Raw genomic sequence first — 16,968 nt, forward strand, 5'->3', positions numbered from 1 at the left:
AAGCTTCAGCCACATCTTAAAAAGATGTGACGAAGTTAGAAACATCTTTAAAGATGTGACAACTTAGCCACTTAAAAATATGACAGCTAGGTGCGTCAAGTGTTCAAGATGCGTGAAGTGGTTTAGACCCATGTATTTTAAACTACAGACAACGACTTAATTCTTTTTTTAGTACTCTTGTATTAGTCATCCATGCTTGGTTGAGAGGAGGGGAATGGATGGGGCATACCCACTGGTTACATTTTCCTGTTATCATCATGCCAAGCGTTTGAAGTTAAACCTTCCTCGTTGTATAGTTAAAACCTGGAATGAGCATGCCAGTCTTGCTTGTCTAAAAGAATAGTTTATTTTTACAAAAATATGCAGACTGTAGTGTCTGTTTTGTAATTAAAATAACATAGAGATAAGGTACTATCATTATATTATTTCCAGTGTCTACATTCACTGGAAATCTCATGAAAGTGGTCCACTTGTGCCATTTTTTGGCTTCTAAAAAGCTTCTTTGCCACGTGGTGAGTTAAGAAGTCACACGTCTCCAGAGGAACCAACCGTAGGCTTAGAAAAAGGAAACAAAAATGAATTCTACATCAATATAAAAATTTAGGATAATTTAAAGAACAAAACTCAAGCCAGAAGGATTTGAAAGATTCGAGGAAAGTGAGAAAAATTGGCAAGAAAAGGACAGTAGTTGGCCTACTGTGTTGACCAGCCATGGGACCAACTGGTTTTTTGTGGAACCCGTAGCGTAGCAATTCAGCGTAGCCCTTTTTGCTTTCACCTTATTTATTTAATTTCCTTTTTTGTTTTAATTTCTCCAGCCATCTGTACATCCTACTTTTTTTTGGTGTGTATTTTAGTAATCCACCCTTTTGTGTGAATTTTGATGCTTATATTTTTTTTTAAGTTTATCCACTGTTGTGATGTATGATTTTGTGTCATATATCTATTTTTGTATATAGTTGCTGTATTTAATTTCAGTTTTGGTACCCACTGTATTCAAATCTGATCTCATGAACAGCCTAATACAGTAATGTACCCAAAAATAATGCACAGACATACTGTTGTGTTGAATCATATTTTACGAGAAATACAGTTAATACAGTTAATACAGTTTTGTGCTGGAAGTTACAGAACTCATTTTAATTTCCGTGCAGTGAGAACTATTTTTCACTAAAGCCTCATTTTATGTCACTGCGATACAGTACTTGTGCATTATTTTCAATAGCAGAACTAACTGAATCTTTGCTCCTTCTTGTTGATAGATGCATTTTTATTGTAATTTTACGCTATTATGTTTTATTTAAAAATACCAAATGCTTGTTTATTGAACTTTTATATTTCAGAAGCTGCATTGCATTTTATACTTGTTTTGTATAATTTTTTTTAACCTTGTAGCCAAAGTAGCAGTAGCTGATTTTATTTCAGTACCTGTAAGTCTGTCCTGTTTCAAGCTAGCATGCTGTAATATGCTTTTTTTTTTTCCAGGAGTTTGATACTGCTGGAGATTTTATTGCATTTATTACCTGATTTTAATTTACTTTTTATACAGTTTTTTTTAGCAAAAGTAGTAGAGACACCTTGTGTTCATCCCTGCATGCTGGTAGAATTTTACAGCCACTAAAACCTGCATGGTTTGTTCGCGTGCAATTTTAGTTTGATTCCAAGATTGTGTTGTATATTTTTTAAATTTGCATCTAACACCTACCCTTCCGCCTTCCCCACAAAAACTTCGCCGAACACAGGAGCGATGGCCTATGTGGAACTTGGCACGCTCGTCAACGCGTCTGGCGGAGAGTACGCCTATTTCATGGAGGGTTTCGCCCCGGTGCAAAGAGAAAGACCTGGTGGGCCCCCATCCCTGCGTTCCTCTTCTCCTGGGTTTCCATTCTGCTCCTCAAACCCTCCTCCCTAGCCATTATCTGCCTCACGTGTGCCGAGTACTTCACGAGGGTCTTCGACATCGGCTCTGCGGGTTGCACGCCCCCCGTGGTCGTCATAAAGTTGTTTGCTGCTGTGATTATAAGTAAAGCGAAGCAGGTCTTGGTTTTCTTTTTGGGGGGAGATTGGGGTTGGGTAGTCTAGCTGGTGGTGGTGGAAGAACGAATGGTAAAATGAACTCAACATGAAAAGGCAAAGTTCCAGTAGGTCTGAATCACTGGTGTTTTTTCAGCAGGTGGTAAATCACTTGGCAAACTGAAACTTCCAAGTTTTGGATCGTATGGAAATGGGAAAATATTCTTTGATGTAGGCTCTATCAAGAACAAGAGGTTCAGAGGCCTAAACTGCATTCTCATTATGAAATAATCTTCATAAGTTGCAGTTGGAAAGGAAATAAACACTGTAATTATAAATACAGTTATGCACTCGCAGAGGTGTAGAAAGATACTTGATGTAATGTGTACAAATACTTTGGAAAAAATCAGTCAGGAGTACAGTAGACAGTAGGTTATTATTAATACTAGACATTTGCTGAGGCAAATACATTATGAAGTATAATCTGGTAAGGGGTCCACTGGACATAAAAAATAAAGTAAGTTATAAATCCTTTCAAGGAGGGTTTTTAGTGAATTGCATAGTTCTTAAGCCATGTAGGGATAAAATAGTAGGTGGGATATTTTATGACTTAGTTATTTCAAGTACTACATTGTCAAGTCCTTAGGAAATCGTAAGAGGATATATAGATAGTTGTGGCATATCTTTATGTTTAATGATATTTCCCTAACTTTAATTTTAAGTTTTGATGTATATTTGAATATATACAACACAGCATATTGATCATATTAGATACTTAAGAAATATTCCTTTTGGTCATCGCATTAACTCCATCGTATTGTTGCAGTTTTGATCACATTCATCAATTCATACTCGGTGACCCTCGCCACGAAAGTGCAGAACATCTTCACCGCAGCCAAACTCGTAGCCATCCTGATCATTGTCATTGGTGGCATCATTAAGCTGGCTCAGGGGAACACCAAGTACTTGGCAAGGGGCTTCGAAGGTTCCACGACCAGCATTGGCGATGTGGCAACGGCTTTCTACAGTGGCCTTTGGGCGTACGATGGATGGTAAGGGAAATTCCTTCTAAATACACTTCATACACCATTTCTTCCAGACTTCCGAGAAACATTCATAAAGTGTTAAATAGGATTACCGTTATTAAAAAGACATTCTGTAATGAGATGCTCCTTTGGGCATCATTCAGTGTTTCTGTCAGACCTGTTGCAAAATGTTCGTGAAGTTGAAAATAGGATTGACGTTATCAGAGTAAACTGCAACGAGTACTATATAGTATTTCACTACAAAGCCCTTTCATATTTCAGGAACAACCTTAATTACGTGACCGAGGAACTAAAGAAACCGTACACGTAAGTAAATTGTGACGCCGTTGAAATTCACGTACAAATAATTGATTTACGAGTATGGCCAAAGAAAAATGTATTATTTTGATTCTTAGTCCTGTTTAATATCCCTGTGATAAGTACAAACTGTGTCTGCACTATTCAGAATTTGAGGATTACTGAGATTGCTTATGGCATCTTTTCAGAAATTTACCCCGGGCTATCATGATTGGGCTACCCCTCGTCACTATATGTTACCTACTGGTCAACATTTCCTACCTGGCAGTGATGAGTCCTGAAGAACTGCTGAGCTCAGAGACTGTAGCAGTGGTAAGTGAACGAACGACTTTGCACGTAGGGTGAACTTGTCTCAACACTAACATCGAAAACTGGAAAGAAAGGTCCTAGGTCTGGTAGAAGGTAGATTTTGTATAATGTGAATCTAGTTTTTCGTGTGTGGTAATTAGAAAATCTTTTATGAACTAGTCTATTGAGAAAATGCCTTAACTTTTTAGCTGCTGCGTAAAATTGGCAAGAATTTTGTGGAACACACACGTACTTATTCATGTTAATATGAAGATATTTAGCACAGTGTTAGGATATTAATTGCATTGATGAATTGTGTTACTAACTCTAGTTCAAGATCCAGACATGGTTTCTAGACACCAAATTTGCCACCAAACTGAGAAGTACCCAGGTCCAAATGCTTCTCCCTGTGAGAATAACCAACATAATGTACCAAAAAAAAAAATGCACTGTTTTTGTAATTCTGACTCCATTTATAATGTTTTATCACAAACCTCTATGTCAAAAGATTCATTTGTACCCCTGGATGTTTAGAAATTGATCATGAAGGCTTAGTCGCAGAATAGGTTCTAAATTGGCAAGCTTACTTGTGGTTTTTGATGTAAACTAGATTTGCAGATTTGTATTATTGCATAGTTACAAGTATTTATTCTCAGAGTAAGTACCATATGTGAAATACTGTACAGTATATAACATATATCATTGATGTACAAAAGTTGCCTTGTCAGAAAATATGCGTATGGATTTCGAGGAAAAATACAGTATGGTACAAACATGGTTCATAATATTTTTAAGATTTAATTTTCAAATGTCCATTTGGAACTGAAGTACGGTAGTGTAGTAATAATTAGCCAATTTGTAGAGTAATATATAGCAGGTAGTATTTAATTTTAGCACTAAAATTTGAAACTTCTGAAAATGATAAGATAGTTCATGTTTTCGACAAACAGACCACTGCCTTATATACCTTTAGCTAGCTCAGCTGCCACTCTGAATCAGAGTTTAAAACTATCATAGGCATATTTTATTTGACAGAACCTTTTATGAGATACTACTTTCTTCGTACATGTTTCACAGCTAGGTTGATGGGTCGCCAGTTTGTAAATCAACCTGCTGCTATGAAAGTTAGATTATACATACATTTTTTCCTTACAAGTCATTATATTTTTAGTTCATTTCCTCATGAATCTCTATTATTCATCTACTTTTTGTTTGCATTTGTAATTACTAAGTTTTCACATCAATTTTTGTATGCTTTATGACCTATGTTTATGAATTTGTTGTTTTGTGTTTCATATAATTTCACATTTTTTTGTTTCTCAGATTATTGACATTCCATTATTTCTTTTCATCCCATTTATACACAATTATTTAGTACTATGGCCAGCGGTTGATAGGAGTAGCTGGACAGGCTATAATGATATTGGCCGTAGTTTTGTCGACTTTCGGATCTGCCAACGGATCGTGCTTTACTGCTGGGAGGTTTGTTATTTTCTCTTGGTGACGTACATCGTCAGGTCCACTCTGCTTCTTTTCTGCTCTACCCGGCTTGGTGATTTCTGGGCTAATCAAAATGCTGTTAATATCATCATCTGGAATACTAGGTGGCAGTTAAACAATGATTTTATGAATGACAGTCGTTTGGCAGTCTCACTTGTGGTGATAAGGGCAGCACATTTACACCAAAAATTCATTCCAATATCCATTTACTACTGCACAAACTTGGTCTTGGTTCAGGGTACGACAGGAATGCTTTAATAATTCACTGCTGAACAAACTTGGTCTCGGTTCAGGGTACGACAGGAATGCTTTAATAATTCACCTTGATTTTTCAGACTAATCTTCTCTCTCTCTCTCATTACTTGCTCCTAACAGAACTAATTAGACCAGCTTGCTGTGTGCTTTTATAGGGGGAAATTGCATCGCTGTATTGTACTATTCACGTGTCACTCTTTCTTAAAGGGAGGTGGTTAGTGTCGTCTCATGTGCACAATTTTGATGCTAAGACAAGGTTAAACAAAGAAATATTAGATAATTGTTTGATTAGCCACTAGGTAAAAAAAAATTGGATTTTTGCTAAGATTTCACGTCAAAATTGTGTACACACAAGCACCTCTGGAGTCAGTGCCTTCATATTTAGTACCATATTTGCATTGCAGGAAGAACTGTGGCATTCAGTAAACATTTTATATGTGGTGTATACTCAGAATTATAGGTAGAAACCATACTGCATTCAATAACTTTACATTGTACCAAGTTTCTCTTTACCTATCCTGACAACCATTTTTTTTTTATCACCGCCTCTCCTCGGACACTCAAAAGACTTTCGGCAATCGTGTGCTTGGATGGGCAGCCTTTTTTATGCCCCTGGCAGTTTGTCTGTCTACCTTTGGGGCTGCAAATGGCACTGCCTTCACATCCGGAAGGTACTGGAGGCATCCCCGAAAAAATATTCACTAGTTTTTCATTATTTGCATTTGAATCCTTGCTGTTAAGAGTTTGCTAGTTACCAGATTTTGATGCTTGTCTCCCCTTCCAGTGTAGATATGTTTACCCTTTTTGTATTATTTTTTAATAGATTTTATGCATAGGTTGCATGAGATGTTTAGACAGTACTATAGAAGCTTTTTTTTTTCCATTTTTGCACGCTTGTACGTATTTCGCAAATTATGTATGCACTGGGCTTATATATTTCGTAGTTTTGCTTTAACAAACCTGTATATACCTATCAGTAATTCATTATTTTTATATGGACTCTAATTCTCTTTGATTTGTTGACTGCATTTTGCCTTTTTGTTTCCATAACACTTACAGTATATTCAAGTAGTGCTAATTTGATTCTATCAATTCCTTGTTAAGAATACAGCATTGATCTAACTGTAAATCCTATACCACTAGTACTGAATAAAAAACAGTTTCCCCAATTGTGGAGACTTATCACTAATGTCAGCAAACAGGGAATATTGATAGTAATTAGATTTTTTAATCATTACTTTACGCATGTAATTGTGTTCACTTTGCAAGTTGATAATTTTACCTTACCTCACTTTTTGTGATACTTTTTGCATTTTTCTTGTCTAGAGCTTCTTCCATTTGAATATTTCCAGTTCTGCCTTATTTTTATTCTTGCATGAGATGTAGTTTTGAAGAATTGGTACTTTGAGCGCTTGACACATCTGCTAAATATAAAATGAAGCTTTGTGAAACTATGATGTCATGTTTCTCTTCAAATTTTTGTTGCATTTCTTCGACCAAGTAATGATGTTGCCTGTTCCCTTTTAAATGAATTTCAGTTCTTGAATTTGTAAAGAGAATATTACTGAAAAGCCACATTTACAACATCCATTAATATAACTGCTTATTTCTGAATGTCAGACATTTTAAAATAAAGTTTATATATCTTGTAGATACAAACGTTTGCCATCCTCCTTGAATACTGATTAGGTTTCATCTTGGCAGTGGTTTGTACTTTCTACAAGTACACAATTTTAGATTAATCTACTGAACGCTAAAACTGTTCCTCCAGGTTATGTTTTGTCGCTGCCCGTGAAGGACACATGGTAGATGTTCTTTCCTATGTTCATATCAAGAAGCTCACTCCCTCACCAGCTCTGATTTTCAATGTGAGTACTACTATGTATGTCGAAAAGTGTGTAGTATAAGGATTTATAGACAGGCAAAATTATTATCAAAAGCTGTATTCATAGATGACAAAATTATAAGTAAAAAAGAAACCATACGTAATCATAGAGGGATACAATTATTAGTAGAAAGAAACCTTATTGATAGATGGACAAAATTTTAAGTACAGTGGAAAGAAATCTCATTCGTAGATGGACGAAATTATAAGTAGGCAGAAGGTCCTACCCTTGTGAGAAAGATCCTTGTCTGTCAATACAATTAATGTAAAAAAGCCATGCACTGGGACACAGAAAAATCATTTTGTTTACAAAAGTCAAGCGTTATTTTTTCCTTTAAATTATGCCCTCCCCTCTTTGCAGGCTCTCATCGCATTAGTGATGGTGATCCCTTCAGACATTGCCTCTCTTATCGACTTCTTCAGTTTCACTGCTTGGATCTTCTACGGGGGAGCCATGGCTGCTCTCCTCATCATGAGACGTACCATGAAAGACACACCGCGTCCTTACAAGGTGAGGCTAAGCTTATGTCCCCCACTGTCCGTGGGTTGAATTAGACGCCTTGCGGTCATGTAAATCCACAGCTGCCCAACAGGGTGAATGAACCGCTTAACTGTCATTATTGTTCTTTGTTTTGAAAAGGAAAAGCATACAGTGTCTGAAATGCAGTGATACATGTATATTTTTCGTGTATTGTGTTATTTGCTGCTCGTAATGGTGTGTAACATGGTGTACCCTACTATTACTTCATTATAAATAAATGTGATGCATTTAACTGAAACGGTATGGAATTGGCCGTAATGTTTCAAGATTTATACTGTAACTTTAATTCAGCAGTAATTTTTCTTTTTCCTATGGTGGAAAAGTTTATTTGTATACTGGAATCAGGTGACACGAACCTGAAAACTACAAGATTAAATTAAGCCTGATTATTTGATTGTATAGAAAAGTATTTCAGGTACTGGTTCTTGGGCCAAGTTTCATCTAAAGAGAACAATTTTGTACTAAAGGCCAAGTCTAAATTTTAGGAATGTTCGGCTATTCCACAAATTGTGGTAGAACCTTTTTATTCAATTTCATTATTAACTTGAGCCTAATTATGATTACTAGATTGTCTTTCTTGATATTTTATGAGTATGATTTCACAGTTGTCCTCAAGGATTTATTAAGCAAAACGTGAGGCAAACAAAGAGGCACGACAGTACTTGCAATTAACCTCCGTTTGCACTCCACAGGTACCCATCTTCATCCCGGTCTTGGTTCTGATTATTTCCATCTACTTGGTCATTGGCCCCATCATTGATTCTCCCAAATTCGAGTACCTCTATGCAACTCTCTTTATCCTGGCCGGCCTTGTCTTCTACTTTCCGTTTGTTTACTTCAAGAAGAGTGTTCCTGGCATGGGTAAGGAATCCTGATTAATTATGCAATATAGGTTACTTTGGATGAACCGTAGCAAAACACAAAGGCATGATAGAAATTAAGGAGTGAATTGTCTTTTTTTTTTATTATAAAATTCTGGTTATCAAGCTTCCCTATAACAGTAACTGAGGATTGGCGCTATTATTGCTGATTTTCGGTTATCACTTCTTCCTGTATGATTTTTTGAAGATCAGTTAACACTTGCTGTAAAGGTTGTTGCATTAGTGATTGAAAAACATCCTTATACACATGTAATGCTTTTAACACAATCTAAACTACAAGGCCACAGGTTTAAAGACTGGTTAGAGTAGCCCACAGCACTGGGACCCTTCAGTGTTACTCAGTGCTCCTCATAAGTATATGGCATTGGGCATTGTTCTTGTGCATTCCCTTGGTCTGTGACTGCTATTAACGTACCATTGATGGAAACTGTCTGCTGTTGATGTACAATGGAGGGGTTGTATTTCAAAGTCAGTGACTAAGTGAACTTACTTGAACCGACAGTCAAAAATTAAATAATTTTTCTATTAGAAACAAAATAATAAGAGTTATCACTGTACATGGGAATGATTGTGGTTCATTTCATCTCTTTATTTCCATCAGTGAGTTTGCCTTCCTCTTCTTATAATTTTTAAAGTACAATTGATGATTTGCAAGCACATATGAAAAAGGTGCTTACACATTGACACCCAGCAGTACAGTAATTCATGTTTATGTAACCAGGTTTGTGTAATATATATCTCCTCTTTCCACAGTCTACTTGACCACCTTCCTCCAGCTGCTTCTTCAAGTTGTGCCAACCGACATCATCCCAGATGCTTAACGTAGCGGAAATCCTGCGTTGGACATCACCTCTTTTTATCATTCCACTTTTGCCAATCATTGCCAGCGTCTGCAATCTGCAGAAACACCACTTATGACATGATAGAATGAGGCTAATAAGCGATAGTCACTTCGTATACCAACCTTAGCTACAGTACGAGTCCCTGAACTAGTTTATAGCACCCGGGTGAAACCCCTTCGAATGCATTTGCCGACGTATATCAGCCCTGGCTAATGCGTACAGTGATAACAGTGCTATAATAACTATAGCATGACTTTTGTGAAAACTTGGCTTTAACTTCGTAGAGCTTTCCTATTGTGAAATTTTAGGCCGCAAATTATCTTGGCAGGAAATATTTTAGGCAGATTTTTTATAAGTATCTTAGTTTGATATACATTATTTACTTGAAGTTTGAAGGAAAGTGGTTATATTATATATTTTCGTATTAATATTTTGCCGTTTTATGCAGTCTCTTACGTAAAAGTTTTCGGAACACCTGCAATTTCTCAACTTTTCTTTACAGATCCAGTACAAATGGTTACAAAGCCTTTTCAAAACTTTCAATGTTACATACAGTATTTAGTTTATGGGAATATCTAATGACAATATTATGGATTAGCTTTAAAAGAAATTGCTCAACCCTAGAATTTGCAGGTTATGAATTAGCTCACTTTAAAATTCAGTTTTAAATCTGATAATTAGGGGAACAGATTAAGTAACACTCAACTGAAGCTGGAGTAACTTCCAATTAACTAAAAAGTGGAAAATAATTACATACTTTACAGTTCTTATTAATAATAATTTACTATGCACTGTCTACATCATCAATCAGATGACTGAGAGCTTTGATTTATAAGTCATAAAGACACAAAATTGGAGCTGAAATTTGGGACCTCAAGGCCCTATGCCAACACTTAAACTGATTTGCAAGATTGATGTACTCTGTACTGCACACAACACCACAAGAATAAGTATTTAGTGAGCTCTTCACTAAATTGAATTAAAAGCTAAAACCATTCAGTGTTCCTGTTATCCAGGATAAAGTATTGTACTGGATTACTTTACAGATTTGTAACACAACTAAGATACAGTACAGCACAAAATGTACAAGCACTCTACCTTCAGCAAATTTTCAGTTCTATTTTACATAAAACAATACAGGTTACTCCAGAGAACACTTCGTTTCAAAATAACCTGAACAGTATTATCAAACAAAGGAGGCCTGTGCAGGTCCTGTGGTTTTTAGAAAGAGTAAATTGTTCAGAATCTACAAAAAATCAATAGTAAGATCTTACTGAACTGCAATTGGGATATGCAACTCTCTCTCCAATTTGTCCTTATCTTACTAGACCAAGAAATACAAATTCTGTAAAAATTAAAATCGGGAACACCAAAATTTGTCCATCATTGAATACTGAAATTCACCGTCAAGTAAAAATTGTTTTTGTGCCAAAAAACAAGGCAGGAGAATTTAAAAACAGAAGTTTATAGTAAGTTCTGAGATACAGAAATGTTTCCAAAGGAGGTAACTTCACACACCTATTTCAAAGTGCCTCCTGTTACTGAAAAAGATCTACAAGTGGCATAACACATCGTTCTACTTTTAATTTTTTAAATCAAGCAATCTAACACAGAATTTGTTAAAAAAAGTTAAAAATAAAAACTGTAATACACAAAACAGTACCTGCCATGTGCAAAGGGCCTGTGTCCATTTGTAATCTAGGGGGAAGAAGTCTCTGTATCTCAGCTTTATCACCAACCTTATAATCTTGATAGAAGCAGGAGAAACTGAGTGTTATCAATATAACGAACTCTCAAATGGACCTTCTTTCACTCATCTGCGTCCTTAGAGAGCCTAATTTCTTTAGTACTGTAATACCTGTAAATATGAAATGAAAGTTTACTGGACAGAAAGTTGCTTTTCCAGACTGCATATCCGTAAACAGAAATACATTGCAAGTTTAACACGAATGTAATTGTTCGTTGGTCTGTAAGAGGGAGGTTTTTTTTTTTTCGAAACTGAGTAGGCTACATAAAACCAAACCTTAACTGTACTTCAAGTAAAACATGCATTTGCAAGAGAAGTTTGTTTTCACAAGTACGACTGCTAAAACGATTATCCAAGTTCAAAGGCGATCAGCTTTTACTGTGGTCTGGGGACCAAAAATGTCACTGTGGATTGATTTGTTTTCGTTTTTCCTCCTCATTTTGTTTATTAGTGACGTTTGTTCTAAAAGTAGTTTGTTCGTGCTTCAGGCTCTTCGTTGTGAAGGCTTATTCATTAGCTCTTCAGTGTGAAGGCTTACTCACTTACCGATCTAATTCATACCCATTCCCCCCGTAGCGTTTTATGATTTCGTTTCGTCCTCAATAATGTGTAATATACTGCAGCTAGATGCAACATAAAATAAATGAAAAATATAAAAATATAGTTTACAAATATAACACAAAAGACATTCGAAAAGATTTACAAAAAGACCATGTGGTTAACTGCATTAAGAAACATGTGAGTGGACTCTACAATTGTACATAGATTATCGTCTGACGTTCACCCCAAAATTATGTCATTTCCTTCTAAAAAAAAAAAAATAAAAATAGGTAGGCACTTTCATACAACATCTGACGAAGGCAGCAACCAAACTTCCACTCATTCTTCTCTTTACACTCTTCATTTCCTTAGAATTCCAACGATAGCGTCATGAAAATTTTATACCTTTTGTTGAGCAGTACTGTTCGTGGAAGTTGCGTCACTCGACGCGAGACTGCCGTTAGTTCTGACTGTTATGTCCGAGGCTTTTCGGCCGAGGGTTATTCTTGACAGGAACTGTTGTCATTTCTGTAATAGACCATCTCCGACCCCAAACCTTTTGTTCGGTGAACGTTGTGATAAATGTACTGTATTGTTGATGTATTTTTCATAAATTATATTTTTTGTCCAAAAAGGTTATAAGTTGCAACAAAATAAATACGCAAATGCTATCTGATTTATCCAGGCAGTAAGAGCCTGATCTATCAAATATGTATATATTTAACTCACAAACTGCACCTAATGGTGTATGCAGTAGTGAAAATATTACGAGGGCACCAGTACTAACGACGAAGCATGCAAAGTGTAAGTAATAAATTTAGGCCATCACAGTGGATGTATGTCACAATGGGTGTACCTTACACAACTCACATAACGTAATAGCCATGAATTGTGCAAATGTAAATGGAAATATGGCACTAAAAGTTATTCGTACTGGATAAACACTGATCATTCAGTCTAAACATTTCATTGCAGGATGTCTGTAACCTTTATGAATTTTGCTAAATGGAAAGTTATACAGTCAGTGATTACGTACGTACATCGTCTTGATTTTGTAAATAGCAGGCAGTTCCCGGGTTACGACGGGTCCGGCTTCCAACGTTCCGAGGTACAAAGCCTTTCAATATTCACCAGAAATTATTTCCCGGTTTACGACGCATGTTCTGGGGTTACGACACCAATCCGACGGGGCTACGAAATGGCAGAATAATCAAAATTTGGATGTTTTTTTATGAAAAACTCAATAAAAATGCAGTTTACATCATTTTAAATACATCCAAAGCAATAAAAGTAAAGTTTTCTTATGATTTTTGACGATTTTCACCGATTTTTTGGCTGACAACGCAGCTTAGGAACGGAACCCCCCCGTCGTAAACCGGGGACTGCCTGTAAGATGATTTTGTAGCTACAAACGGGGATTCTGTAATTTGGAAACCAAAGACAAAGTTACTGACACCATAGTGTGGTTTTTAAAGTTGCAAGTGTCTTGACTTCTATGAAAAATAGTTATTATTTACAGAAACCTCATCTTTCAAGACTTTTCTTTACGTGCCTTGGGGTACGCTTTGCCTTAAATACGATTGATATTTAACTGTTTAAAAGTAATTTCAAGCCATTAATTTATTAAAAGAATATATGCAGTGCCAGTTATTCTCTGGGAAATATCTCCATATAAATAAATAATTTCTAGTTTCTTTTATTTAGTAGTTTAACCAGATTAATTATTTCTCATTAGTCTTGCAATTGTTTCAGATTTACTGGCTTTCTAAGTATAGTTTGCCTTTCATGCGATGGAGACTGAAGTCATCACTCAGTCTATGCAGAACGTTTGATATAAATGAGAAATTTATTAACACACAACCTAACACTTTTGCAAGAAAAGATCTGTGATGATAACCCTGGCTGGGCAAAACCCCGTCAAGTGAAAAGACAACTATATGGATAAGCACACGAGTCGATATGCTGTTCTATATAGCTTGTAATGTGACCGGTAACTTGAGGTCAACGGCTGTCGACCAGTTTCGTGCCAGAGCCCTAAGTTGCTGGCCTTAAGATAAGTTGTTTTTAAACTGTTGATACATTATGTTCCAAGTTCCTCATGCTCTGTTCATGTTTAGTCGTGGGTTTGATTTTTTCCCCTTCGGATGGGGACGTAAAAATTGAGGAAATTTACATTTTAAAATTTGACCTTATCACAAAATCTCTACGTCAGTCTTCTTATTGTTGAACTCTGAAATATCAAGGAAGTTACGTTGTACTGTTTCAGAACAGTGTAAGTCGCAAGTTGACTTACATGGAACGATACTCCTTTGCGCTACAAAATCGCTTTTGTCCTCAAACAGAAACATGAATCGAGAGTATTTGGACGGGTTACTTAAAGAGTTTTAGGCCTACTTTTATACATTGTTATACAGTGATCATTACAACATTATATAATATACAAAGGTAGCAAGCCGGCAATTACGACCTTCGGAATACATAAAGGTTCATGGGATGCCATGCCCTGGGGAGTGTGGTGGCCGCTACAGAAGTTTTAAAAAAAATTTCAAGTCTCCGAAATGGACTAGCGTTGTTTCCAAGTCAAAATTCATCCCTACAACCCTGTGGGATTACCCCTGCTATATCTGTGATATGAGCCTAAACCTTTTTTCTCATGACTTCAGTCGTTAAATGCGTTTTAATACGATTGACTTGCTCCTTTTGTAATTCAAATTCTTTCGTTAAATACACCTACAACCTTGATGCCGACTAAAAGAGGTGATAACATTACATGAAGTGGTGAGGAATTAAGTGTAGGCAATGTTAGACCTGTTCTTTCAAATTAAGGGGTCAGTTCCGTCCTCATGAACCTTCGTATTTGCTGATCCTTCGAAATCTATTTTTTTTCTTTCTTATATTATCTCTGTGTAATCAATGTATACCAACACTTGTTTTCTTTTTTCTTTTAAGAGTAGTTCTTTTTATAGGAATTTTGTAAATCGTGCGCAATTTCACCGTATTTACGTTGCAGACATTGCATGGGTCGTGCTAATTTTCCTGTTTCTTCGGAAATTTTTTCTATTATTGCAGATTTGACTTTGCCTTTTATTAAGTACAAAAATAATGCAATGAATTGTTGAAGAGATATTACTGTGTAATCTTTATCATTTTGTCCTTTTAAGTGCTTCAAATTACAGAAGGCAAAAGTGCAGAAAACGACAACAGAAAAAGCCTAAGTATGCAAGCTAGATGTTAAAGATTAGAAGTGTGACCTAATCGACACTATCGAAGTTGATTTAACAGATAATAGATCCAACACCGAGGAATATTGTAAAAGAATCAAGGCAAAGACATCCTGTGTTAAATAAATTGCACAAAAGGGATTATGCTTAACAAAGGCAGTTGCTTATACACAAACACACACTACCAAACTACCACCACCCTACTACCGAGTCACTTAAAGCCATGACCAGTGACATTTCCGAGCAATACCGACGTTGTCACACTTTCTTAGTCTGCCAACACCGAGAGATTTACGACGTAGCTTGCCGTAACTACAGAGCACAGCGTAGAATTATGCCAGACCTAAACCGTTCATCTCCTGTAGTTTGATGTTGAGCTAAGCACATGAGAAAAAACTGTACAGGCAAAGAACACTACCCTTAAAAAGGCTTCATGTGAAATCAATGTCGTAGTGAGCGTTCAAAGTACTTGAAAGTTCAGTATTAAATAATTTACAAGTAATTTACACGTTTGTTGACAAAAACAAGAGCCTGTCAGTTTAGACAGTATTACCAAAACAGTAGGCCTAATAAAGGTGATTGATTCTGACAGTGTAGTTTACACTTCACAATTCTTTTGGCAAATGTGTTTACACAATGAACACAGTAATATGGTTATAATAAGATGAACTTGGGAGATACGATACTTCTGTTTGATTTTGTAATGATTCTTAGCTTTTTTGTTATCTGCTGTACGAATGATTTTCAAGAGAATACCAAACTAGCGTGAGATATCAACTTACTGCTCGATGTCTCTGTTCTTACTTATTTCAGATCAGAAAGACACATGTCATATTTTTTAATAAAAGTTTACTTTCCACCGATTGATTTAATTTTTAATGTTCCTCATATCTGGTTTTTTTTCTCTCATTTGATATACTGTACTGAGAAATGAAACCTAACATATTTAATTTGAAGAGAGAAGCAAGGGTAACTGGGATCCCTCTGGGAAATATTTACTTTTCAAGTGTTAATCACAATTAGCAGACTAAAACTGTAATGTACGTTATCAGTCTTTAAGCAAATTCAAACTAATGACCCGAAAATTTACAAGCAGCTTATGAATTTGAAAATATAGGGAATCAGAAACTTAAGTTACATTATAACCAAATTTCACTAAATCCAACTATGCATAATTGAGTTGGTGCTCATAAATAAAGGCCTTCTGTGGGACGAAGGGGAAACTCTCATACGAAATTGGTGGTAGTATTGTAAGGGGGGAAAATTGCCTTGATATTTTAAAACGACACGGATTGCAAAACCGGACGCTGTTGCAAAAATCAACTACTCTTTCAGTTTACAACTGCACTGGAGGTTTGATGAACTTAAAATCTACGGCACATTTGCAGCGCAGTGCAATCCCTTTCCTCGTGACTTAATCCTTACATTTAGGTATTCAGTGCGGTTCAGTGTTGTCTTTTGTTTATTTCAGTACCGTACCACTAATTTAAGAGAAAATAGAACTCGTTCATTGCCAGAGCAAAGTTCGTCTGTAGGATAAATTTCCTGGAACAGGTTCTGTGGTTTGCACAAACAATAGAGCACCGGCAAAAGTTCTCATACAAGACGCAAAACAATAGATCTGTGTATCAGCATGTTGTGATTGCGACAAACTCGCCAACAAGGAAACCAAGGCAACTGTTTATATCTTGTTATATGGGTTCCTTTTCATTCATTAGCTATTTTCATATACAATATATCCTATAAACACTTTGTCTATACAAATAATTACGACAAAGATCAAACCTTAAAAAATATAGATGTTATAATACTGTAAATCACTGAAGATAAATAAATGTAAATTATTGAAAGTGTTTTCTTTTACCCTCAATCATTCTGCTGTCTCTATATTGTTCTCGAAAAATTTTAGTTA

At 36.0% G+C, this 16,968-nt stretch overlaps 1 protein-coding gene and 1 long non-coding RNA gene across 7 annotated transcripts in view; one reads left to right on the forward strand and one right to left on the reverse strand.

Annotated features, from left to right (window-relative positions):
• The window catches only part of sbm (sobremesa), a 79,863-nt gene extending 63,948 nt beyond the window's left edge, over positions 1-15,915 (forward strand). For 2 of the 6 annotated variants that reach the window (XM_067127838.1, XM_067127840.1), the window contains exons 5-12: positions 2,840-3,065; positions 3,321-3,365; positions 3,545-3,668; positions 5,020-5,126; positions 7,171-7,267; positions 7,646-7,795; positions 8,518-8,686; positions 9,460-12,122. In XM_067127838.1, the coding sequence (XP_066983939.1) occupies positions 2,840-3,065; positions 3,321-3,365; positions 3,545-3,668; positions 5,020-5,126; positions 7,171-7,267; positions 7,646-7,795; positions 8,518-8,686; positions 9,460-9,527 (986 nt within the window). In that variant the 3' untranslated portion in view covers positions 9,528-12,122. Of the gene's footprint in view, positions 1-1,742; positions 2,024-2,839; positions 3,066-3,320; positions 3,366-3,544; positions 3,669-5,019; positions 5,127-5,966; positions 6,071-7,170; positions 7,268-7,645; positions 7,796-8,517; positions 8,687-9,459 lie in introns of all 6 variants that reach the window. The other 4 variants (XM_067127842.1, XM_067127843.1, XM_067127839.1 and 1 more) reach the window with 4 other exon arrangements.
• Positions 7,331-11,351, reverse strand: LOC136852896 (uncharacterized). Its single transcript, XR_010857259.1, has 2 exons — positions 11,212-11,351; positions 7,331-8,677 (listed from the first exon to the last, which is right to left on the reverse strand). It is a non-coding gene; the product is annotated as an uncharacterized lncRNA (long non-coding RNA).
• Positions 15,916-16,968: the final 1,053 nt, after the last annotated feature.

This window comes from Macrobrachium rosenbergii, chromosome 26 (genome assembly GCF_040412425.1).
Source record: "Macrobrachium rosenbergii isolate ZJJX-2024 chromosome 26, ASM4041242v1, whole genome shotgun sequence".
Taxonomy (NCBI): domain Eukaryota; kingdom Metazoa; phylum Arthropoda; class Malacostraca; order Decapoda; family Palaemonidae; genus Macrobrachium; species Macrobrachium rosenbergii.